The sequence below is a fragment of the Haliotis asinina genome, chromosome 2, assembly GCF_037392515.1.
Source record: "Haliotis asinina isolate JCU_RB_2024 chromosome 2, JCU_Hal_asi_v2, whole genome shotgun sequence".
NCBI classification, from domain to species: domain Eukaryota; kingdom Metazoa; phylum Mollusca; class Gastropoda; order Lepetellida; family Haliotidae; genus Haliotis; species Haliotis asinina.
The window spans coordinates 7,797,148-7,825,135 of NC_090281.1; the positions used below are offsets into that span (position 1 = coordinate 7,797,148).

The 27,988-nt window shown below is 38.7% G+C and overlaps 1 protein-coding gene across 1 annotated transcript; it reads left to right on the forward strand.

Moving 5' to 3' along the window:
* The first annotated feature begins 1,270 nt into the window (after nt 1-1,270).
* Nucleotides 1,271-27,932, forward strand: LOC137272239 (uncharacterized). The gene is made up of 4 exons (XM_067804599.1): nt 1,271-1,932; nt 11,302-11,459; nt 26,809-26,871; nt 27,341-27,932. Exons 2-4 carry the CDS (start codon nt 11,312-11,314, stop codon nt 27,451-27,453), a joined length of 324 nt encoding a protein of 107 aa, XP_067660700.1. The 5' UTR covers nt 1,271-1,932; nt 11,302-11,311; the 3' UTR covers nt 27,454-27,932.
* Nucleotides 27,933-27,988: the final 56 nt, after the last annotated feature.

Sequence of the window (27,988 nt, forward strand, 5' to 3'; positions counted from 1 at the left end):
GTGTTTCTCATCACCCCACCGACCAGTCTAGTTATAGTTTCGGTGTTTCTCATCACCCCACCGACCAGTCTAGTTATAGTTTCGGTGTTTCTCATCACCCCACCGACCAGTCTAGTTATAGTTTCGGTGTTTCTCATCACCCCACCGACCCGTCTAGTTATAGTTTCGGTGTTTCTCATCACCCCACCGACCAGTCTAGTTATAGTTTCGGTGTTTCTCATCATCCCACCGACCCGTCTAGTTATAGTTTCGGTGTTTCTCATCACCCCACCGACCCGTCTAGTTATAGTTTCGGTGTTTCTCATCACCCCACCGACCCGTCTAGTTATAGTTTCGGTGTTTCTCATCATCCCACCGACCCGTCTAGTTATAGTTTCGGTGTTTCTCATCATCCCACCGACCAGTCTAGTTATAGTTTCGGTGTTTCTCATCACCCCACCGACCCGTCTAGTTATAGTTTCGGTGTTTCTCATCACCCCACCGACCCGTCTAGTTATATTTTCGGTGTTTCTCATCACCCCACCGACCCGTCTAGTTATAGTTTCGGTGTTTCTCATCACCCCACCGACCCGTCTAGTTATAGTTTCGGTGTTTCTCATCACCCCACCGACCAGTCTAGTGATAGTTTCGGTGTTTCTCATCACCCCACCGACCCGTCTAGTTATAGTTTCGAAACCGGCAAAACTTCTTTTTCCTTCATTCTAACACCGCCGATTCGAACCTTAAACGTACCACCTCGTCATATGAAATCAGACACTACCAAGTCCAAAGAACTCATGAAACTGTAATAGGCACTACAAAAAATGAGAGTCAAGAACATCATTCACGTACTTTTGTCTTTATTAAGTGTTGCTTTGTTTCGCTTTTTCAGAAATTGGTGACTTTGTGAAACACGTAACAAAATTATGCCCTAACGTATTATTGATCAGCTGCAGACCCACAAATCACGTACATAGGTACATTACAGATGCTGCATCAAGTTATAAAAAGTTGGTGCATCTACTTTACTAGCTGTGAAATATTGTGGTATCTGTACCAACTTCTCTGAAACGACCTGAAGAAACATCCATATTTTCAAACTTTTATTGATCCGCTTAAGTAACAGCCACAATGTAAAAGCCTCTCTTGATGCATGACGTTGGGAATAGGAAATTAAGGGTTGGAAAGGACAGGAGTCTGTCTCCTCTCAAACATTGTTCCTGTTCGTAGATTAACGGAAATGATGAAGATCAAAACTCAGATCGAAGCATTCAGCGTTTATCCCCCACTGACATACAGCGTTAAACGTTTAGTACGTGAGGAGCGTTGACGTCAGTTTCAACATGTTAAGCCATGCGTCTCGGGTCGACGTTGGCAACGTATTACAATCATAATGACGGCTTTACGGGCAACGGAAGCCATGTGAATTGACGCATTGAAAACGGATAAGTTTTGGTCCAAGAAGTTAACACGAAGTTAACTCCATGAAGATGTAACATTTGATAGAGGTATTGGCTGTTGCATCACACGACTGAGAAGGGATTATGTTCTGTTTACACACTTCTGCTTAAACTAAGAAAGAATCCATGTGTCTAGTTATATTTAGCATCCCAAGTGTTTCAATGTAAACAAAACGATTTTGACGGTTTTGAAAATTGAAACAATAATATCGACTTCACTTCACCGTAGCACTTATGACAATGGTGCTCTGGAAGAAGGCTATACAAAGTTAATCGGGGGATTTCCTGTATGCGCGCGACCATCGACATCCTCCCAGCTACTCCCCCTTCTCCTAGCGTCCCCTTCATCATTTCTAGCCTCGCTCCTGTCTCCCTGGAACAATAGCTGATAATAGATACAACTGGGCGTAGGCTTAATGTTATAAGTTGGTATAAATAGCCTGTGCTCAATATCCGAGCCCTCTCAGAAGACAGCGGTCGACATCATCAGAAGGTAAGATGATACATCTATAGTTATTCACAATGGGATGTCCTTTTCATTCACTGTTATGCGAATTCTGTTTGAAGGTTATGATTTTCGGAAAGTCTTTCATTAGCTGTTGATAGATGAGCCATAATGTTTGTTCCTTTCGTTCGTTTTCTTTTGAAGTTCCAGTCCTGTTTATGTTCTGTTGTTTGAACAGTTTCTTTATTTTTGTCAAAATATATTCGACTAGGAATTATTAATTTACATGGTTCAGCTGTAATAGTGCTGAAACACATACTCTACTCGTAATTGCAGAATTGTAAAATCGACTCTGCTTTTAGCAGAGATGCCTCAATGACGCGGAGAGGGTTTTGTCATTTCTGTTCAGTATGATAATTTCATATGTTCTGGGGATTTTTTTCTTTTGTGCTTTATATGAATGTAACTCAGTCGTGCAGCTGTGATGTGGTGAGGAGAAACGAACTTTAACATTGCATGTTTGACAACTGAATGTCTGCGGCGACATGAAAGCTCGCCTGTGTCTCTGCTTGTACTTATGTTGACTTATGTCGGATTTGAACTGTTATGTTGCTGTTACACCATATCACAGGTTAACATGGCTACTGAAACATTCGCACAGTATACTAGCGCTCAGGCCAACTGGTCTTGCTTTATTGTCTTAGCCCGTGCGCAAAGCTACGTATCACCGAGTACTATTTAGTGGAGGTTTCAAAGGGAACGTTAACTGTTTGACAGGTGTAGTCATATGTATTGTCATACATTTTCATGGGCAGATCGCTGTCACTCTGATGTACATACATAGATCTCAGTATGACCCAGTAGCGTCGGTGGTGCTGTATGTACCTAGCCCGGATCAGTCATTCAAATGAAAGGAATCGGCTGAGTGACCATCATTGATCTATATCAGATAATCGATATAACTGAAGGGGAAGTTAAATTATCTAAAGTTCCACTTCTTGGCTCATCTTGTTTAGATTTTAAGAATCCGTGGCACGGATCAACAATCTGAATGGTATTAATTCCACTTGCCTCAAAACTTTCGACGAATATACGAAATGACCTTTCTGTGTTGTGTTGAGGTTTATTGTTAATCTTCTAGGAAAGACTTTGGTGAAAGGTTTGCGCAGGAAAAAGGAAAAAGACTTTCTGGAGGTATCTATATGAAGCTTTAGACTAATAAAAACTGGTGAATGGACTTGAATTGAACTTCGGTTTCACGTTAGCTGTGAAAGACTCAAAGGATGCAAAGTGTTAATTCTACTATAAAGATGGCTGCTAAACGTCCAGTTACCACGTCCAGCCTTTCAAATTAACTTCGGTACAATGCCAGTAATTGTCTTCACATTGTCACATATGTCCGTCATTATCATGCTGCTTTACAATTAATCTTCGCTGGCAGCGTGTGACGTCAACAGAGTGTTTGATTATGTTCAATATCACATGTGGACAAATGGGTGTGAACTCGGGGGAGAGGGGAGACATAGTCCTCGTTGACGAAATAACTGGAGATCTCAATTTTGTGCCCAACGAAAACCACGTGGTCTTGTGATAACGACACCATAATAATTCAATAATTAAATCAAGTTGGTATAACCATTCACAAAAATCAGATGTCTTCTTCACAGAAATACTATTAGCAGTACGTATAACATGTGTATTATCATAGGTATTTATCTATTTCACCGTTATATTAATGGAATATTTCTAAAGACGGCGTTTATCTATTCTTGTTCACTCAACTCTTTCACCCAGAAATAACCCGCATCCCGTGATATCATTCAAATACCGAAAACCCAATAAACGCTAAGCATTTAGAAGTCTTGTTTCATAGTAAGTACGTCATTATTACATCATGTTGATGTAATTTCTCAATACGGTGATGACTATCCGACGTACAGTTAGAGTTGTGTTCGTCGTGCAGATGTTTCAAAAGTTCAAAACGTTTCAAAATGCCGAATTTCCAACGTCACTTTTTCTTGGAAGTTCTTGCAAATCAAGCCGAATACAGGGCACGTTTGATTGATATCATCTTCGTTATGCTCTTTATACGGAAATTACTAGTAGCTCTGAAACCTGGTGGGAAGAGTCAAAAGAAGATGTCATCGTGTATTACGTTCTTCTTTGTTTTATCATTTATACTCGGACGTTTATGACTGATTATCTAAGTTGGAACTAAGCTGGCAGTCCCAAGTATCCATTAAGACTGAAATGATAACGCAAACAGTTCGAACAGAGACTGAGAGAGTGAATATACTAGTCGCTAGTCGAGTCTAGTGTGGTCTATTAAAACTAACAAGACAACAAGAGTGGATTACATTGATAATCCCTTATGTCATATTTTCTAGAAATATGTCCCAATTGCGCAGATCGATGTTCATGCTGTTGATCACTGGATTGTCTGGTCCACACTCGATTATTTACAGACCGCCGTCATATAGCTGGAATATTGCTGTGTGCGGCTCACCCACTCACTCACTCTAGAAATATGTTACGCTGGTCTTGAAAGGGTCTGTATGTTTTTAAGCAGTCGCTCTACAATTGGCGCCTAGGAGTCTATGCTCATTGTACCGATTATTCAAAATGCCTGCCATTCCATATAAGATTATTTCAAGAATTGTTTAAAACATATCCAAACTAGAGGAATTTAATTTTGATTGAAACAGATATTACTCCCTATATTTTGTCTTATCTATCTGGGAAAGAATTCCTGTTTTTCCCGTCTTATCCACATAATTGTCTAAGATACATTGTCAAGGGACAGTTTCAGATATTTAAACAATAGGAGGTATGGAAATAGTATTCATCATAAACTGATTCATTGGTGAATCCGAAATACTTAGAGGAAATAAACTTAGTACCTCAGTTTTTTCTCACTGTTTACTGTGTAATCGATTCCTGTTTCTGTGCATGTATTTCAATGTAGCCATTTGTATCATTTGCAGACAATACACATGCATAAATCTTTAACCGAAAATAGACAATGAATTTATAAACTATATAAACAGTATGTACCGGGTGCTTGTCTCTGTAATCCCAGTCTCTATAATAAAGAATAAACACACTGTAAGTTATATTTGTTACAAGTACATGGAGGTCACATATATTTCCATGGGATGTGTTACTATAGAAACAGGGAGGCATATCTATCTGCAGGTGAGAGATTAACCAGACCATGCGAAGGTAATATACCACGCTGGGAATGGTGCTCAGCTTATCCGTCACGAATACTGCGAACAATTGGAATCCAACAGAAAACTGTTTCCTTGATCTATATTCTTGCAGTCAATACACTATTCGAAATCTTAATATAAAGATGCTTTCAGAACAGGTGTGAATACAGGTCACCGCTGAAATCATTGTGATTTGTGTTTGCTTGCATGACTGACTCCGTTGCACAGTTCTAAAGGGCTATCCACTTTGAGCAGGTACCTAGACTTTCCCAAATTGAAAACTGACAGCTTTAAAAAAAATGTCAAAGCAATGGACATGATGTTGTGACACACATTCAATAAACTGAATCAGTGTGAACCATTTACTGCGGCGAATAAATTGTTCTTAAATGGATAAACCCTATTGGTCAACAGTCCTTACGAAAATCGCACCTGGCAGATTTTAATTACACGGCCAGAATGCATCGAAGCCTCACTGAGGTCACTAAAATCCTTGGGAAGAAAATTTCACATCCAAGGACAGATTTTGCAGAGATCGTTGTTGTTCGGGTGATGACGTAAACTTCTCTCCATTTTACATGTGGAATGGGTGCCAAATCTTGGTGACACATAAACCATCCTCTCATTACCCGTCCTGATGGATACGTCAGTCACAGAGACGTTCTGGCGTGTGAATTGGCACTCTGGCTGGGCCATATCTACATATTTACATCCTCCCCTCCCTTGTCTATTCGGGACGGTGACGAGGTTGACTGCGTGTCGTAGCAGAGGCATTGCCCATACTGTCACCCTCATGTTTATCGTTTACAGACTGATATTGTACATCTGTGATGGTGCCCACGTCATAACACTCACTCTATCGCAACAACACTGCTCAGTCTTTGGTCAAATTATTCTCCCCCCTGTCGCCAAATGGTTTCTTGGGCGTGCCTGGAAACTATGGAGGTGTGTTCGAATCCTGATTCACTGGTACTCATGTTCCTGGGTTTGTCAGGACCATACCGTTGCTCGCAGACTTCCACAGAAACTCTGAATGTGAACCCAAATACTCAGACTGAGGCTAATCGACAGCATCCAAAGACAGCCATCTAACCCACTCAGTCACCGCGGCACCACGTTTTCGCATTTACTAGCAAAAATTGTGTAAGTTGTTCAGCGGTCACAATTGGGGCGTGGGTTGCTGTACCCTTGATGTTTGTTTGAACATAAACAAACATCGAGCGTACATCAACCGAGTGACCAGTGAACGACGTATTTATCTTACCGAACACCTCAATGTTAACTGTGTGCTGTTTGAAGTATGGGCATCGGGATTGTATACTTCCGCCAACCTCTGTGAATCAAAAGATTCGAATCTTGCATCTTGCTGTTTTTCCAGCAGATATTGTCTTAGTAAAGTCGTAGCAGTGTAATGCTCCTTTCCAATATTCACAGGGACTATATTTTGTTAAAATGCGTTGATTGGAATGCGAGGCAAAGTTTTTCATAGTCACTGCTACAGTTTACAGAAGACACAAGAAAAACAGTTTAAAAGTTAACTCCCTTCCATCGATTTGCATTCGCAAAACATCGGTAATTTCCGTGCATCATGTGTCATTCGTAACTACTCGTCTCTCTCCGTGACCTACCCCATCGTAACCAAGAATCGTGGCAAATCAATCAAATCGCGCGTAGTAAAACGCATTTCAAACCATGAAAATGGCGGGACCGTTGAACTTTGAAACTTCGCTAAATTATACCAAGCACAATTTAAACATAAACTTTGAGCTTAAGGATGAACAACTTTCAACACTAAAACATATAAGTAATGGCCGCATTGCTATTTTGTCCACGGGATGTTGGATATGCTAAGAGCCGTGTTTGGAAATTCAGCGTTAGCTTTCCTTGATAATTGTGCTAGACAATTTTTATCTCCATGCCCGTTTGCGCTTAGACAAGACCCAGTCATAAACATGGCCACGAGAGGGGTACGAGACGCCATCCGGCTTGCCGGAATGACACGAGTAGTTACGAATGCATCACGTGTGATTCAATGTTATTCGAGATAAAGAAGTACTACTACGAAGAACCGAATGAGTTGCCACTGGCAGCGGGGTACATTGAAAAGTAGCTCGCTTATAAGTGGGGTAAGCTGAAAATAACGACAGAGCACTTAGCCAATCAGAGAACTACATTTATACGTGAGATAAGGTAATCGTGAATATAATATGTGTTCCATCTGACCACATTCTATGAGGTTCTGTACATTCGTATCAACACAGGAGTCAATATTTACTTCACGTGTATATATCTGGGTATATCTTGCATATATCTGGGTATATCTTGTATATATCTGGGTTACGTACTACTCAGAAGAAGAAACGATTTCTCCAATGACATCAATTAATGTGCATGACTGACAAGTTACGTCAAATTATGTATAAATGAAGTAATGACGCATTCTTTAACTTTTAGTCTTCATGCAATGTTTACAATGTAACGCCTCGATCCTACTATAGGGCGTTGTATTTTAAAATGCGCGCTCAAAGTATTTCAGATGTCCCAGACCTTATTCCTAAAGCTAGGGAGATGTAGGATCCGGTAGAGATCCGGAAATCGTTTATATTGATGAAGACCATTTGTACAATTAATCACAACGTATTTGTGTAAGCCTAAACCTTAAGTGTTCGTTCAATTCGTCTTGATCAACAGAATTAGCGTCAAGAAATATTACTCCCGAGTTTCGTTAATCGGGAAAATAATTATCTTTCCAAATGTCATGGAGCACCATTTCTCTCACTTGGTGCATGAATGATCAGGCGTCCGTGTACAAGTGAAGTTGGTGATTAACGTGGAACACAGCCAGCGCGATCACAAGGACCACCGCGACATGTGTAAATGGCGGTATTATGTGCCACACTCCCCTAATGGATATTAACCAGTGTCAGATTTATTGCGTTTTTCTGTATTTTTTGCGCCAATTTGTTCCGCCTTATTAACTTGATCATTTCACTCGGATGCATGTGCTTCGTTAATATTTGGAATGAAAGGTTTTCCGACTTCGCAAATAAAGCTCGATTTTCTGTGATGTAATATAAAGTCTGTGATGTTCAGTTGAACGGGACAGTAAGAAGGGATATTCTGTGAGTTTCAAGCCTGGCATGACACAGTTGAGAAAGAATTTCGAATTGAAAGCGAGATGTGGTGTTAAAGGTGCACATTTACTTCTGTATGTGTGCCTTGTTGTCTTTGATTAAACAATAACAACCCCCTGACATAGAGAATAACAGATTCGATTCCAATCCGGAAAACTTCAACTTTGAAGAAATGATATCCCCTATTCTCAATACTATGGTTCCAAACATCAGATCCAGGTAGTAAAGGTGGTTTACATCCTCTTGTATCCAGGGCATTAGATCTTCACGCTGTTATAAACGGTTCGATTCTCATGCTTGTGAAATTACCATTCAAGTTACTGTCATGAGGGAGATAAATTGTGTATTAGGTTGAAGGTTCTACCACACTTTGGTTTTATATAGGAGTTTTGATTTCTTAAATATAGAACAGTCATAATTTAAAATGTCTTTTTAGGTGTTTTGTTGGTTCTAACATGATGTATTTTGCTGAATGTGACCATAAGTAATTTTAAGTGACTGACGTGTTGTTCGGAACAGAGCTGTATTTATTTTCCTGTACTAAGGAAATTGAAACTGGTTTAGCTACATTATTATACTTTTGTTGTCATTGCCGCCGCAAGGCCAGATTGTCAGGGCATTTCCAGTTAATAGCTCCTGACGGCTGAGATAATTCTTGGGGAAATGTATCTTTACAACGGAAGCTTATATGAGTGAGTGAGTGAGTGAGTGAGTGAGTGAGTTACAATTTTGCATCGCATCGGCAATATTAACAAGCGATGAAAACAAGGTTATCAATCTAAAAGATCCTTCGACAAAGGCCAGTAAAACTAACTAGACGATCAAAGATATATATTTAAAACTAGTAATGAAATCTAAAATACTTTAACTATAAAGGTTGATACAATATACAATATAAAAACAACTGAAGGTAGATCACCATACTAGGGACCATGGGGACTTCCAGTTTCCTCGCTACCTGCATGGACCCTAGTTGGACGTACACCACCCATTCGGTCGCTGGCGATTGTGATATCTTTTTAGCTGAATTTTAAGAGAACAAAAATATTGCATTTAAAACTTTGACAAGCTGACATTTAACATTTTTAAGTTTTGGGACTTACGTATCCTTTCCGGGGCACAATAACTTTTCGATACTTTAACCTCAAGGCAGGATACATCGACTAAGAATCTGAGTTACAAATTCAAACTGCCAAGCATAAAATATTTACAAATCATTCAACAAATCTAATTCTTTTTAAAATGCAGTAATTAAATGAGAACTAATATTATTAAAAAGTTCCTTCTTAGTACTTGATGTAAAATAGCTATCCTTTGTGATGGAAGCTTACGTGAAAACACACACACAAACAGTCGGTCTGTGGAACTTATGTGAGACATGGAGATGGTTAGTAAAAATCCTGAACGAAACAGACCCTTTAGAAATAAATTCTCGTTAACCATGCGATGGTTAAAAAGAAGGGCGATCAGATAATAAACCTCATTAAAACAACTGCAAATAAAGTTATCTGAATGAAAATTAGTGAAGAACATCGAACGTTTAAATTTAACAAGTTCCATGATATGTTGCCGTCTGATTGGTTGAAAAATGTCATTTCATGACTCCAAGATCGGAAATATTATGATTATACACTGCACATGATTATTTCTGTAATATTTATCACTATCAAAAGTTTGATAACTGTGTCGGTGCTTGTTTGTTGTTTAACGCCAGTCTCAGTAACTTTCCAGCGATATGACGGCGATCTGTATATAGTCGAGTCTGGACCAGACAATCAAGTGACTGACATCATGATCATGCGTATTTCAAATACCATGAATGCATCAATCACATCCCCCTTATTACCTGACCCCGTTATTCCGCTCTTTACGACAAACACAAATAAAGTCACACGGATACCTCTATAACAGTATTTTATGTTTTATTACCAGTCATCGTGACAATCTCGATTCGATTGTTTCTGTTCCACATTTTCAAGATGTGACATATCATACTTTCACCATGTCAATACCGTATCCATAGCGACGTCATAACGACCATGTCTATCACACAACTCTCAGAATTGAACTTGAACTCAAATGTTTCCGAAAAGCGGATACCTGACATTGTAAAGTCTGTGTTCTCGGATTTGCCGGTTTTGTAGCATTCGATACCAGGGGTATATTCGACTAAAACTGACGGTTCCATAAAATAAATAACAAATCGAATACCGAACAATAATGTCAACTATTAGGTAAGACAGCCTGAAAATGACATGTGAAAATTTTGAGAAAAGCCTACATCTCCTAACAGAGCGTCTCTGAACATCGAGCAAATGCCAATGACGACGATGTCAGTGGATAAGTGTGAGATGTCTGTTTGTCAGTCAGAGGTATCATGTCACTGCCGATCCCGAGTTAAAGAGCATGTGGCCAGCATCTCATACTAGTGTATATATAGCTCCTTACTTCAGTTAACTATACGAAAATAGATTTTACAAATTATTCCATACTGTATAAAGATTCTGTTTCTATATGAACTGATGAAAAGAGTATTGTCATGAGTTCAATTAATTATGAAACTCAGTGAAAATTGACGATTTCTAAATAAAACTTTAAACCAAAAAGCAGTTGTTCACATGCACATACAGTTGGTTCCCCCAAGATAGTGGAGAAATTCATCTTATGTACATAACATATAAAGAGTGTATAAAACATTTCTAATGTTTGACGGGTAGTACATTTGATGAACAGGGACTAAATGGACAAAATAATCAGGATCTTTGACTCCGAGTGTGCGGATCGATGCTCTTGACGACAATCACGGGATTGGAAAATTACACATACTGGAAATTTACAAAGCTCAATCACATAACAACAATTCTAACTGCAGCGCATTACACCAAACAAAGATACTACAATAACCCAATATTTCGACTCAGTTCACCCAAGACACTGAAGTCGAGTTTCAGCGCCAGTCGCTTTTTAGAAACAGAAGCGAAATTGTGATAAGTTTGTAACGTCTGTTTTGACCGAAAGTTCAGTCGGACAAAGCACATGTCTATGTATCCATGTCTCTACTACTTTTCCAGATCTGCCACAATGAGCCCCCGGGTCAGCCAACTCCTCCTGTCTTTCAGTGTCTTCATAGCAACCATGTGCCTTGTGACGTCGGCAGTGTTGCCTAGCGACGAATCTGAAAACCTAAGTGTCATTGGTTTACCACAAGACAAAAGAAACTTGCGAGAGGGTGAGTAACGTTGTGGAGGTTTCATTTCAAATGAAAACAGCTGGGTTGGTAATAGCTAGTCTGTCGCTAGTCGTGAGTGAGTGAGTGCGTGAGTGAGTGCGTTTACTTTTACGCCGCTTTCAGCAATATTCCGGGACACCGGAAATAGGTTTCACAAATTGTGCCCATTTGGGGCATCAAACACGAGTCTTCGGTAGTGTGAAATAGAAGGCCAAATACAGAGAGAGAGAAAAGAAATTCAGAGGGTACCTCGCCATCCCTAAATATACTTGGGTAAAATTACATGGATACATTGCACATCCGTTTGTAAAACCTGCCTGAAGCAGATCTGCTTAATCGATATCCAAGTCAAAGTCAAAATATGTTGATTTGTATGTGAGGCCACCGGTCCATAAACGATGTACAGCGGTTACAAAGAAAGTTTACATTTAGGAGGATAGCAATTAACACGTCACAATTTAATTCTGGACTCACAAAAGTCCAGAAACTCTCAACACTGTGGCCACTCTCTCACAAGGGATTTCGCAAAATTAAACAGGCAGCTGTTATGTATATGTGCTAAGGATGAAAAAATGGAAAAAATTTTTTTCGAAAACTCAAAATTTAAACTCGCTCGCCCATGGGCACGCCCATGGGCGAACAGTGGCCAATGGGTAGGCCCATGGGCAGGCCCATGGGCGAAAGTGTTTAATTTCATCCAGAATAAATGTTTTGGAGGTTGTAAATGAATGAAAAAATGTTGATAAGTATCATGACACAAATTTCAGCTTGTTGTGACTTGACTCTGCTAACTGACAGCGATTTAAGAAAATCACGCCCATGGGTGAAAAACTTATTGGCCCATGGACGAGAATAATTAATTTCATTGAAACTACATGTTTTTTTCCAGGCTTTGCAGCTTTTCAATGAATGAACGTGTATTTATTATTGTCTTGACACGAAATTAAGCTTATTTTGACTTAATTCGGCTAATTAAAAGTGATTTTTCAAAAAGTCTCGCCCATGGGCGAAAACCATTTGGCCCATGGGTGAGAATATTTACTTTTACTCAAATTACACCTTTTCCCATGTTTTGGAGGTGTGAATGGATGAAAGTATGTTCATAAGTATCATGTCACAAAATTCAACCCATTTTGAATTAATTCCGTTAATTTAGAGCTATTTAACAAAATCTCACCCATGGGCGAAAAACATTTTGGCCCATGGGCGAGAATATTTCCTTTTACCCCAAACCCATCTTTTCCGATATTTGGAGGATGTAAATGAATGAAAGTACATTTATGAGTATCATGACAGAAATTTCAACTCATTTTGACTTAATTCCTCTAAATGAGAGCAATTTTGAAAACTCTCGCCCATGGGAGAAAGACATTTTGGCCCATGGGCGAGAGTATTTGCCTTCACTCAAAATACATCTTTTCCTGTGGTTTGAAGGTTGTAAATGAAGGAGGATATATTTATGAGTATCATGGCACAAAATCCAACTCATTAGGACTTATTTCTTCTAATTGAGACCGATTTTCAGAAACATCTCGCCCATGGGCGAAAAACATTGGGCCCATGAGCGAAAACATTTCCTTTTCACTCCAAATACATCTTTTGTAATGTTTTGGAGGATGTAAATGAATGAAAGTGCCATTATGAGTATCATGGCACAAAATTCAACTGATTTGGACTTAATTTTGCGAATTCAGGAAGATTTTTTTAAAATATGCCAGAATAATTAATTTTACTCAAAATACATCTTTTCCTGTGTTTTGGGGGTTGTAAATGAATTAGGATATATTTATATGTATCATGGCACAAAATCCAACTCATTTTGACTTAATTCTGCTAATGTGTAAAAAGTACAAGAATCTGGACTTCCACTTAAATTTTCATAGCTTTTTTTTATTGTCTTGGGGGTTGTAAATTTATGAATGAAAGTGTGTTTATAAGTATCACGACAAAAAAATGAAATCATTCCGGTCTTAATTCGACTAATCTCGTTCGTTGACGAAAATATTTTCGTTTGCTTGTTTTCTTTATTTTGCAAACATATGGTTTAAAAATACATGAAATTCTAATGAAAATTCAGTTTAATTTCGTGAGTTAAATTTTATGTCGCACTCAGCAATATCCCAACAATATGGCGGCGGTTTGTAGATAATCGTGTTTGGATCAGACAATCCAGTGATCAACAGCATGAGCATCAATCTGCACAATTGGGAACTGATGACATGTGTCAACCAAGTAATCGAGCCTGACCACCCGATCCCGTTAGTCGCCTCTTACGACACGCATAGTCGCCTTTTATGGCAAGCATGGGTTGTTGAAGCCCTTTACTTCCAGCAACATATACAGTACACTTAGAATACTAAGCCTTGAGATTCTTTTGAATTTAGGTATTCTATAAATATAACAAAATTCAACCTATATCTATGAAGTTATTTGTGAAAGCCCTAATGAAGAGTGACCAAACTCCAGTGACTATGCTGGGACACATTAATAAACGGTGTTGTGAGATCTTTAGACTGTATTGAAATATGTCTTGTCAATTCCACTGACATTCACCAAATGTACCTACTTAGTAGTTTTAAGTGTGCCTACCCAGTTTAGCATGTTTCGTTTTAATAGTGTGGTCTCCATTTTTAGTAATTCCCGTTTGCCCGTCCCGGCTTTTCTTCGTCCGAGGTTTTATGGGGTATTCTCCTATTTGTCAGACCAGAAATAATCTACAACAGGGGTAGGTCACTCGCTTGTTTTCTTTACCATTTGTACTAATTAGTATGCGCCTCCTCATGCTCCAATGCACACAGTGACCTGATTCGTCTCCATCGCAACTTAGGCTGCGTTTAACAGTACTTCAGTCAGTTTACTGTATCAGTCGAAATCTTACAATGACTGACTGACTGACTGACTGACTGACTGAATGAATGAATGAATGAATGAGTGAAGAGCAAGAAGTATATGTGAATGAAAGAAATGATAAAAGAAAGAAGTGCATATGTGAATGAATAAATGATACACCACGGTCATGCCTTCCAAAACATGCTAAAGAACGCAAAACTATCGTTAGATCACATGTGTTAACATCAGCTTGTTATTGTCTCCCTGGTCAGACGTAACAATTGTCAGACAGGTTAAAAAAACAAACTATCTGGTTGACTGCACAGCTGCCTGTTGACGTAGTCTATCCACATAACCTACTTTTCCTGCGTAACCTTCATCTACATCACCACCCTTAATATATTGAGCAGAGAGCACAGAAGGCCCTATAGCTGTAACCACTGAACCGTGGCGTCTCTCTGCTCCCAAGTTCCCAAGGGGGGTGTCCTTCTCTTCCTCTTCCATTTTGACAGACATGTACTTTTGCACTGTGAGTACTATGTAACTGAACGAAATGAATTCTTCTCCACCCTCATTGACCAACTGGATGTTGACAGTTATGTTAAAATTGAACTTTTGGATGAAAATGAAATGCTTGCATTATTCTGGGGAGCGGCTCAAACATTACCTGGAATTGTTAGCTTGACCACTTGGGAAATTGTGTCACTATTATTTTGTAAATATGTATTTCATCTCAAGAATATATTGAGCAGAGAGCACAGAAGGCCCTATAGCTGTAACCACTGAACCGTGGCGTCTCTCTGCTCCCAAGTTCCCAAGTGGAGGTGTTCTTTTCTACCTATTCCATTAATCTTTAAAACATCTAACAAGCTCAACGCATGCATCTTTTTATTAAAATGTGATGTTATACATAATCATATATATATGTATGACACGCTGGACAGGTCTAGGGCATTTTGTGTTAATTTACTATTCCTATTTTCATAATGCTTAAAAAAGACACTCATTAATCTATCACAGAGTTTTGTCATTCCTTCACTCCAACATGGTTGCTAAATCCCCTATGATCATAGTATATCGACTCTGCCATACCCAATTCACCTAATCCTGAGAAATCAACCAGTCGTGACATACCCACATCGCCTAATTAATTTTCCGTACCTATCGAGTAAAAAATACATAAAATGGGAGGACGCCTTGTTAACTAATGGGAGTGAGCCTTGTAGGGAGTACCCTCACTCTCACAAACCCATGTATTGAGGAGAAGCGGCCGTGTTTGTCGGGGATTTTTCTGGCTTTGCTAAATAAATCGTACATAAACATGTAAAATATTTTGCTTTGTTTCTGTAACTACCCACTTTATGACATTGAGACCATTTTGATTTATCGAGTAAAATACGATTGAATAGTTTTGAGTTTGAATCTTGCCACTTTAGCGCTCTATGTTTTTAAATGGGGCGTGCATACTAATATTTAGGTGGTTTTTAGTATTCCATCTATTTGTTTAAATTAATTGATTTATCTGTTTTTGCTTTGTTTGGTTTTTTTTAATTGCTAGTGGCCCAGCGAGTGAGTCTGCTTTGATACCTGTAAATTTATTCTGACGTTTGACGAGCGGGACGTAAACAAGAACATATATGGAGCCCCTGCATCAATACGTATTAAAGTGTTTGAAACATTTTTCTAGACCAGTATTTGTACACAACTGATGAAGTGTACCTGAAAGATCAAGGTTCATAAGAATGTACAGGGCACATTTCTCCTACCCCATTTAAGAATGTCCATTTCTGATTGGTTCACGTGGCCTTGCGAGGGAGAATATATCATTAAGTTTTACCCCGCCACGTGGGAAAAGCCTGCATCCACGACAGTCAGTGAACCGTAAAGCAGTGGTTCGAATCGACTATAGTTAGTACCATATTCATATAATACAGCTTGTTTTGATGCTCTATTTACATAAAGTGATATTTAAACATTCGTTATGGTAAATACGGTGTAGCAACGTGATGAAGAGCATGCGGGTTTCTTCATCCCATTTCATCCACCGATGAGAATGGTGGTATCCTCTTTTGGTTCACACCCGGATTGTCGATTGTTTTATCAAATACACAACAGGACTGTCGAAAACAGTGGAGTGTGACAGTGCTCAACACTGTTCTAATGACACCCGTAGCGTCGACGACCTTGGAGAACTTGTGCCCGAGAATAGCAGAAGACTCATCTCTACGCTAATTAACGAGCTAAAACACATACACAAAGACATCGGTGAAAGAATGAGCTGTGGAACCAATTCCTGAATGATAGTCGTCGCACGAACAGTAGTCGAGAAAGTTGGCGTCATCGTGAATCGAGGGTCTGTGAGCATGTAAACTGCATATTGTGACACAGTGGCCACAATAAAGAATAAAGAAGAACCTGACAGAAGGCTTCAGCGTCTCAACGAGCAGCTCCAAAGACAAGAGATTTCCGTATGAGCTGTGCTCATCAGACTGTCTGCCTCGCTCATAGTGACCACATTACTGTACTTTATAACGTATTTGGTTTTCCTTCATGTCCGGAGCATCGAACGCCATAGTGTTGACACCTGATTACCTCCTTACGTAATACCCGAAACATCGAATTTACAAAAATTTCAATTCAATTTTAGACAGCTCAGGCAAGTCGTTTGTTTAAGGAGTAAGAGGATTAGGAGGCATGGTCGACTAGATTTCTTTGTTTAACTAATCCCACACGGCCTTCACCAATAGAGGAAATGATTTCTGTTCAGTTATGACATTGCTGTTCTCCATATGTCTCTATTTTCTTCACACATCTCCATGTTGTTGTATATTTGTGTGTTTTGTAACTCTGATTGGGACTGGTGAACAAGCTTTACTGTACCTCACCCATACAGCATATAATACAAAATATAAATGAAGCATGTGTCGTCATCCATATGAACTATCATATAATAAGATATGCATACATATCATTACATCAAATACAACTATCATATAAGTAAACATGAAAAATAGAGTTATGGTTTGTTGTGTCTGACTAGCTCTTTGTAGAAACACTGAACATTTTGTGAGAAGGTTTTTGACAAGTTAATTAGTTTCCTGTTAAAAATTAAAAATCAAGCTTTGTGTTTTATGACAAAATCGTAGACGGATTCAACTATTTTCTGGTCTTCACAGTGAATAAGTTCTTTTCCGTTCACCGAGTCATCATAGACCACAGTGAGAAAAGGTCGATCTTCAAGCAGTAAGGAAGACCATGATAGCGTGTGGAGTACGTGCGTCTTGGTCATCTCCTCCGTTACCCCCTCCCCGAATCCACACCCACCAGGGCGTGTAAGACTTGTCTCGGTGGATAAAAAGGGACTCCTATAACTCCATATACCCCTAATCACAATGCTATAATATGTCGTTTTAGTGTATCCGGTTTTGTGTATTCTGTAATATTGTATGGTACTGGTGAAGTGTTAATCAAAGCAAAGCAAAGCAAAGCAAAGCAATATTTTGCTTGCTAAACGAACCACATTCTTTGAGAATCAAAATATGTTTTAAGCACATTTCCAAAATTGAAATGCAGCATGCACACAAAAACTAAACTGGAAGGAATATCGTGCCGGACAAGGTTTTCCAGAGCACCTGCACATAAATGTCAATGTCTTTCAAAGACTAATATGTGCAGGTCTTGCAAAAGGACAAAGCAGGTACGCTTGACAAAGTTCTTGCAAAGGAGGTTCATACACAACACCAAAACCAACTGGTCAGCTCGACGCCTTATAAAACAATCAATTCGAGATTTCCTTTGAATGTGAGATATTTGGCTGCGCGTCTTGCGCAATCAGTCTTTTTCATCCATATACACTCACGAAAACCTGTTCATTTAAAAGCTGGTGTCCCCTAATGACCTAATGTGATCCATGGATGAATTTTGTATATGACAAGTAAAATACACTTGAAAGCGGCAGCTGTTTTACTCCAATAAACTAGACCAGCGGACGAGACAAAACTTTTTCGGCGCAAATTGTCGTAGGCGCTTTGCGGAAATTACGTAAGTGAACGCGGAAGAAACAGAAAGTGTCATCGTTCCGCTCAGTTTCCATTGTCTTTGCGAGTTATGCTGAGATACTCAGCAAACTGAGATAAAAGTCAAAATGATGAAAAAGTGGACATCAGTGTGTGGATTAGAACTTGAAAATCACTCATGAAGTCTCTGACAAAATAATATCTGTTCAGGTCATGATCATTTGGAAAAAAAACACGAAAGTTCTATGGATGCACAACTTCTTATAAGGTAAACAGCATTTCGGCGTAGCTGTTAAACTCGTTATCAAGAAAGGGATATCTTACAGGTAGTCCTGTAAGTTAAACCTTTGTTTTGGGTCGTGGTCAAAATCGTTTGGTGTAGTGACAACGGTGTTGTTTTATGGGATTAGATTACGGATTATACGGATTTTCTATAAAAAAAAGTAAAATGTGTGTCTTCAGGAAACGAAATAAGACACGTGTACCAGAATGTAAGTGAATCGATGTTAGCGAGTTCAATCAGTGACGTCAGTTACTGAAATGGGCTTTCAGTTCACTCCTTCCATTAGTAATGAGTTATTTAGTTTCTTGATAAAATTGCCTGCAAGGTGAATGTTGAAAATGACAGTTTTCAGGATCATTTTAACAGTTATGGCAAATGCGCTGCTATGCTTCACGTTTCGTCCTACTTATTTTGCGGGAAGATACCTTTGTGTAAACAGCTATATCTTCATTTTGAGAACTGGTAAAAAGGGTGAATATATCTCGTGAAAAGGAATTTTGAAAGACTGCAGATCAACAGTTCCAGTTGTCTCAACAACACAATTTCTAAAATACCTAGAGACCACAATCACGAAATCCAAAGTAAATCTTTTCGAGTGAAGCAAAAATAGTGAAAATTTATTTAATAAATAGAAAAGTGAATGCAAAGTCAATGTTGATTACATTACGTATTCCTCATAGCCCGATATAATGATTATACATTAATAGTATGGATACGTTAATCTATAGTTTAAACTAATCTCCTCAAGTAATCGGGACTGGATTGGCAAGCATAAACATACATATCAATGCCGCTCCATACCAATAATATAATTACATAACATACATGATAACAACACTTCATGTTCCGCTCGTCAAACGTCAGAATAAATTTACAGTTATCAAAGCAGACTAACAGGCCCACTAGCAGGAAATAACAAAACAAAACAAAAACAAATAAATTAATAAATCCAAATGAATAGATGGAATACTAAAACCCACCAAAATATGCACGCCCCCTTTCAAAAGGTAGAGTGCAAAAGTAGCAAACCGGTAAAATATGCCAAGATTCAAACTCAAAACTATAAAATCGTATTTTACTCGATAAATCAGAATGGTCTCAATGTCATAATGTGGGTAGTTACAGAATCGAAGCAAAATATTGTACATATATGTATCATGAAATAATAATTTATCAACTGAATAATACATAAAAAATACTCTTATGATATGTATAACATCACATTTGAGTAAAAAAATGCATGCGTTGAGCTTGTTAGATGTTTCAAAGATTAATGGAATAGGTAGAAAAGGACACCCCCACTTGGGAACTTGGGAGCAGAGAGACGCCACGGTTCAGTGGTTACAGCTATAGGGCCTTCTGTGCTCTCTGCTCAGTATATTAAGGATGGTGATGTAGATGAAAGTTACGCAGGAAAAGTAGGTTATGTGGGTAGACTACGTCAACAGGCAGCTGTGCAGTCAACCAGATCGTTTGTTTTTTTAACCTGTCTGACAATTGTTACGTCTGACCAGGGAGACAATAACGAGCTGATGTTAACACATGTGATCTAACGATAGTTTTGCGTTCTTTAGCATGTTTTGGAAGGGACGGCAGTGGTTTATCATTTATTCTTTCATTCATTCACATATGTACTTCTTTCTTTTATTATATCTTTCTCATTCATTCACATGTGCACTTCTTTCTTTTATCATTTCTTTCATTCATTCACATATACTTCTTGCTCTTCATTCATTCATTCATTCATTCATTGTAAGATTTCGACTGATACAGTAAACTGGCTGAAGTACTGTTAAACGCAGCCTAAGTTGCGATGGAGACGAATCAGGTCACTGTGTGCATTGGAGCATGAGGAGGCACATACTAATTAGTACAAATGGTAAAGAAAACAAGCGAGTGACCTACCCCTGTTGTAGATTATTTCTGGTCTGACAAATAGGAGAATACCCCATAAAACCTCGGACGAAGAAAAGCCGGGACGGGCAAACGGGAATTACTAAAAATGGAGACCACACTATTAAAACGAAACATGCTAAACTGGGTAGGTACACTTAAAAAATCTAGGTGGGTACATTTGGTGAATGTCAGTGGAATTGACAAGAAATATTTCAATACAGTCTAAAGATCTCACAACACCGTTTATTAATGTGTCCCAGCATAGTCACTGGAGTTTGGTCACTCTTCATTAGGGCTTTCACAAATAACTTCATAGATATAGGTTGAATTTTGTTATATTTATAGAGTACCTAAATTCAAAAGAATCTCAAGGCTTAACATTCTAAGTGTACTGTATATGTTGCTGGAAGTAAAGTTCTGTGTTCTGGAGATCTGGAGTAGAAGAGGGCTCCAACAACCCATGCTTGCCATAAAAGGCGACTATGCGTGTCGTAAGAGGTGACTAACGGGATCGGGTGGTCAGGCTCGCTGACTTTTGCTGACACATGTCATCAGTTCCCAATTGTGCAGATTGATGCTCACGCTGTTGATCACTGGATTGTCTGATCCAAACTCGATTATCTACAAACCGCCGCCATATTGTTGGGATATTGCTGAGTGCGACATAAAACTAAACTTACGAAATTAAACTGAATTTTCATCAGAATTTCATCTTTTTTTAAACCATATGTTTGCAAAATAAAGAAAACAAGCAAACGAAAATATTTTCGTCCACGAACGAGATTAGTCGAATTAAGACCGGAATGATTTCATTTTTTTGTCGTGATACTTATAAACACACTTTCATTCATAAATTTACAACCCCCAAGACAATAAAAAAAAGCTATGAAAATTTAAGTGGAAGTCCAGATTCTTGTACTTGTTACAAAATTAGCAGAATTAAGTTAAAATGAGTTGGATTTTGTGCCATGATACTTACAAATATATCGTCATTCATTTACAACCTCCAAAACACAGGAAAAGATGTATTTTGAGTAAAATTAATTATTCTGGCATGTTTTTAAAAAAATCTTCCTGAACTCGCAAAATTAAGTCCAAATCAGTTGAATTTTGTGTCATGATACTCATAATGGCACTTTCATTCATTTACATCCTCCAAAACATTACAAAAGATGTATTTGGAGTGAAAAGGAAATATTTTCGCTCATGGGCCCAATGTTTTTCGCCCATGGGCGAGATGTTTCTGAAAATCGGTCTCAATTAGCAGAATTAAGTTCTAATGAGTTGGATTTTGTGCCATGATACTCATAAATATATCCTCCTTCATTTACAACCTCAAAACCACAGGAAAAGATGTATTTTGAGTGAAGGCAAATACTCTCGCCCATGGGCCAAAATGTCTTTCTCCCATGGGCGAGAGTTTTCAAAATTGCTCTCATTTAGAGGAATTAAGTCAAAATGAGTTGAAATTTCTGTCATGATACTCATAAATGTACTTTCATTCATTTACATCCTCCAAATATCGGAAAAGATGGGTTTGGGGTAAAAGGAAATATTCTCGCCCATGGGCCAAAATGCTTTTCGCCCATGGGTGAGATTTTGTTAAATAGCTCTAAATTAACGGAATTAATTCAAAATGGGTTGAATTTTGTGACATGATACTTATGAACATACTTTCATCCATTCACACCTCCAAAACATGGGAAAAGGTGTATTTTGAATAAAAGTAAATATTCTCACCCATGGGCCAAATGGTTTTCGCCCATGGGCGAGGCGTTTTGAAAAATCACTCTAAATTAGCCGAATTAAGTCAAAATAAGCTTAATTTCGTGTCAAGACAATAATAAATACACGTTCATTCATTGAAAAGCTGCAAAGCCTGGAAAAAAATGATGTAGTTTCAATGAAATTAATTATTCTCGTCCATGGGCCAATATGTTTTTCACCCATGGGCGAGACTTTTTTAAATCGCTGTCAGTTAGCAGTGTCAAGTCACAACAAGCTGAAATTTGTGTCATGATACTTATCAACATTTTTTCATTCATTTACAACCTCCAAAACATTTATTCTGGATGAAATTAAACACTTTCGCCCATGGGCCTGCCCATGGGCCTACCCATTGGCCACTGTTCGCCCATGGGCGTGCCCATGGGCGAGCGAGTTTAAATTTTGAGTTTTCGAAAAAATTTTTTTTCATTTTTTCATCCTTAGCACATATACATAACAGCTGCCTGTTTAATTTTGCGAAATCCCTTGTGAGAGAGTGGCCACAGTGCTGAGAGTTTCTGGACTTTTGTGAGTCCAGAATTAAATTGTGACGTGTTAATTGTTTTCTTAACATAATAGCGTGATGAATATACAGTGATAATCTTTTTTTTAAAATGGAGACATCGCATGAGGAAACAATTTTGTAAAATGCTGAATTATTACTTGTAATACAATTACAGAGATAATCAGAACGGATTTTGTCATTGACTGGACATTCAACAAGAAAATGTAATATGTCTTCAGTGCCTTTTTTACAAAATGGACCTAATCTATAATTTCTGTCAATGGATAGTCTTCTTCCTTCATTTACTCATTTATCTGTTAGCCCCAATCTAAACTTTACAAGTAGCAGTGTCAGATTCTTTGTAGGTACAAGGGATAAATATCTTTCTGGTTCTAAAACCGACATAAACTATCTGTAACAATCAAAACGAAAGCTTTCTTCAACCTCGAGTGCCATTCTTGTTGAAAAATACATATACAGCGATCTCTAAACTGGTTCAGGAAAACACTGACCTTACCTACGGATTGGTTTAACAGACAATACCAAAACCTTTGGAGCAAAGGAGGTTCCTTATATGGGACGCCCAAGTTTCTTTGCCGTTATTATCTAAATGTAGAAGCATATTGTAGGAGATTTTCTGGAGACGGTGATCACGCATTTGTACTTAGTCTATCTTTAGTCAGAATTTTAAGCATCTAATTTGAGCAGTAATGAAAACTGGAAATCTCCCACATTCTCCATATACACATGTCGTTAGGGGTAGATTGTGTGACACAAAACAATTTCGTGCAATCCAGTAAGTGTATCTTTTCGAGCGCTTGGAAAGGTTGGAAGCCCCATATTTCAGAACCGTACAAAGGAATAGGTTGAGTTTGTACATCAAATAATTAAGGGTAAGGGTAAGGAAGCCAACGTTGTTATAAACGGACATGAGGTATAACAGTGCTTTCCTAGCTCTAAGAGCTAAATCTGTAGCACAATGTGTTCAATTCATGATAGTAAAGAAAAGTTTTACTCCAAGGTATTTATAATGATTTACGACATGAACGGGTTTAGAACTAAAACACCACTTCTCCTTCGAAGAGAGGCGACCACCTTTTCTTAATACAACAATGTTAGTATTTTCAAGATTTCCTGATAGCGACCATTCTAAAGAATATCTTTCTAGTATGTTCAGCTGGTTTTGTAACCCAGTAATTGAGGTAGATACTAGAATTACATCATCTGCAAAAAGTAACATAAATATTTCGATAATGTCAGGAAATAACTGGACACCATGGTTACCTTGCAGCGAAATATCATTATATAACTCGTTAATGAAGAAAGAGAACAGGATAGGGCTTATAATACATCCTTGCCATAAACCGACTGGACAGTCAAAAAATCAGACAAACCATCTTGACTCCGTACACATGATCAGACCATCTTGACTGCGTACGCATGATTTGATATTTTAGTACAATGATGTAAGCATGGTGTACATTTTGCCACCCAGGCCAGCACTTCTGAGACAAAACCATAGTTTGGAACGATCAACTGAGTCGAACTCCTTCTTAAAATACACAAATGCAACCTACAATTTAGATTTGCGTCGAGATAAACATTTCTGAATGATTGCATATATGGTGAATATATGGTCTGATGTGGAATAAGACTTTAACCACACACACGTACATGTGAAGCACTGTTAATCGTAAACTACTTCAGCCCACGGCACTAATTCTCGCACAACAGTAATTAATCCTTTGTAGGACAATAATTTCCGGTCAACCATTATGACCTTAATACGCTGAACAGTCCCGACGAACCAACGTTTAGCCTAATAACAGTGGTCCAAAACGCTTCAGACTTTCAAAGCAATATCTTTGAGACAATAACTGTTACCAAACCTACTTACCTGTTACATGCCTTTCGGTTTGGTAACATCCACCTTCGATCGAAAGGTTTGCTGAAAGGTTGTGGATCATTGTGTTTTAATTGTGGTTGTTTTGTAAATTCATTTTGCAGTGGTTGGTTCCATCATTTGCTTCGATTTCTGTTGATTTCCACAATCAGTTGCGTTCTTTCTCTTCTTCAATTGCAAAAACCTCAGCAATGTGGTGTTCAAGGGTGTTCTATAAAATGTGCTGGTGTGCAGAAAAAGCATACGTTCATTAGGACGGTTAAGTAGGACAAAAGCATAAAATTAAAAAAAACAGCAACAAACCCCTGGATATATCTCTACTAGAGGCACACTCAGCTGATTGTACAGAAGCCGCAGTTGTCTTTGTTGCCTCATTCCGCAGTATTACAACTGTACGACTACAGTCGAGACTGGTTCACAAATCCAGTGACCGACGCCATGAGATACAACGACACCATCAAATACTGATGACACCAGGTGTTCGCGAAAAGGCGAAAATATTCTTCCTCCCCTGACTAAAGCTTACTTAAACTAGCAACTAAATATCAAACACTGCAATGTTTCTACTTTTTGTATACATTCCAGAGAAATAAGACAAAACCACTTCGATTATCATGCACGAGTAGTAGATAAACCCACTACATTGTAGATGATTAAATTGACCTTGTGTAAGATTAGGAGTATTATCCAAAAAGAATTGAACAGTTGTCTTTTGCCGACTAAACCGGTAATCGTCATGTCTACTGCGCCTCTCTGAGGTTTCGATGTTTCTGGTACCAACTCTGGAACATCATCTAATAACCATGGACGTGTTGACTGAAGAATCTTCAGTTTATGCAGAGATACAATGTACACGTGTTGAGGTGGATATTCAGAAAAATTGTTAAACATGACACGCCGCGTTCCACCACTGGTTTTTTAACTTTTATCAACGAAAGATTTGTGAGTGCCAGTGCGCCCTTTGGTTTAGCCCATACCTGGCACCATCACAGATTTTCAGTTTTCAGAGAATGCATTGTCCAAGAACTTCTACTGTCCATGGAATCTGTTTCAGTAAATTTTTGGGACTCCCGTTGAATTCCTTTTTATACAACATTCGCTTTGTCCTTGTGAAGTCACATACGCGTATGAGCAAGGCATTGTCAGATGATTCGCTGACTGGGTGAGTGATTTGGGCATTCTCGATGATTTCAACAGAATGCCGTGAGAATATGACTCTATTTGAGGATCTGAGATGTTGTAAAGTAGTCACTGTGTCTATTGTGTGCATTGAAAGATTGATCAGACTGATCTAAAGCTGATCAGTGCCTTTTCTATCACGGAACATGTCTCCAAATCGTCCGGAGAATGGGTTTCCTTGTCCCTGTGTGTTTGTGCGTTGCGTTTATACGACAGGTGACCTGAGAACAAGTGATTATCCAAAGTTGATTTGAAACATTTAATGACGTTGTCATGTATTGTTTTAGCGACACTGCCTCTAGTAAACACGAACCTTATCGTCACAAGAATTCTGTTTACTTCGATGTGGGCTTTCAGTTATAGTCTGGTCGAAAACAGTATGGTGTCAGGTCTAATTGTATTTCCGTGTCGGTCGTAATGGAATACATAAATCAGCAATATTTCAGCAAATGAGGAAGCCAACGCGATGTGATAAAAGAATGTTTCAACCGCTCGACATTGCCATCACGATGCACCGAAACTTGCTAAATCGTTTTCTCCCCGTCTCAGCGAATGTATTTTGTGTCCAATAATACTTTGAAGGTGGAGATCCGGGTTAGAATTCATCTCCATCAACCCCTCTTTGTCGTAAATGGCGACCAATGGAATCGGACGGCCAGACATCTGACATTTGATCCCAACTCTGTAGATCGAAGGAAAGAATCTTTCGCTTCTATCATGCTGTAGATCTCGGGATTGTTTGATCCACTTTGCGATATCTGAGACAGGGCCCAGCTTACTTCCGGTGAAAAACGTATATTCAAGAACCAGAACTGCCGAGACCTGCCTACAGGCCCTGTTAAGTGTAGCAGTATAATGTCTCATTCTCAGAAACGATTCTGACAATCAACAAGAACAGTGCCTATAGTTGTATCTGTTAGATGTCGGAAAATGTATCCCACATGTGTATTACTCACATCTCTTCGTTTCAGATTTATCACAGTTCCTTCTAAATGACATGAGGTTTCGGGATATGGAGGACAACGAAGAACCAAGTGAGTCTACGACTTGAACGTTTTGCCCCATCTGATGTAAATGATCCACATGCAGTGGTAGCTCCGTTGGGATTCGACCCAGGGAATGAGGACTTTTCGTTGATGTTAACATATGTAATGTCGTCTTAATGAACTCAGCATGATGACCTACCTAGCTTTGACATGACTCAAGTGAGTGAGTGAGTTTTACGCCACTTTTAGCAATATTTCAGCAATATCCAGCCGCGGACACCAGAAATACAGTTCACCCATTGTACCCATGTGACGAGCGAACGCTTTAACAACTTGGCTACATCACTGGACCTCATGTGACAGAACTGTGGACACATATTACACTTACTTACTTGCTCACTCACTCTTGCCTCCACCTGCAAATTGTACTCATGCATCACAAACATCTAACTGTATTCTTCTGTGTAATTACGAGGTCCTATTCACCGAATACTAATTCCGTTCTTTCTAATTTCAGTTGCTAAACGACAGAAGATGCTCGTAAACAATCTTGCCGCTCTGCTTTCGGGCTTAAAACAGCGTCAGGTTGAACCCAGCATGCGCATGTCCAGTCTGAGATTTGGCAAATAAGTACCCGGATATACCACAAGACGGAGTTTGGATTTGTGATCACAACACATTTATTCAGGCCCTTAGTTAGCGCTGCACACTTGTAAGAGAGGACAGTCCGTCTTGAGTGACACGAAAAAGCTTTTCATATGGTCCGGACGGACGTATGTGTATACGGGGAAAACCATGTTGATGTGAATCGATGTTTTGGAATAAATATTTTTTGCTCATTGAATATTGTCCATTGATTGATCTGAGTGGGCGTCATTGTAGGACGAATACTGAAGACCTTTGTGCGAGTAACTAACTGCTCATTGCCTTGGAGAATTATAACAATGATCAAACGGCAAATGCTTTCTAATAAACCCATTTTTCATGACAATGTCCTCTTAACGAATGTACTATAACGTCTTGTAAAATGTCGACTCATTCCGCCTCTGTAATACTTGATGCGTCATTGGTAAGGTGGGGAGGACCAATAAAGATCTCACGTTTTGTCAGTGTGTTTCTTCTTCACATTTTTAACATCCATAATTTGTAACTGTTTTTCTGTGTA

Coding starts and splice junctions, on each gene's coding strand:
- LOC137272239 (XM_067804599.1), top strand. CDS start 11,312: ATGAGCCCCCGGGTCAGCCAACTCCTCCTGTCTTTCAGTGTCTTCATA. Junction 11,460..26,808: donor CAAAAGAAACTTGCGAGAGG/GTGAGTAACGTT, acceptor TCTTCGTTTCAG/ATTTATCACAGTTCCTTCTA. Junction 26,872..27,340: donor GGAGGACAACGAAGAACCAA/GTGAGTCTACGA, acceptor TTCTAATTTCAG/TTGCTAAACGACAGAAGATG.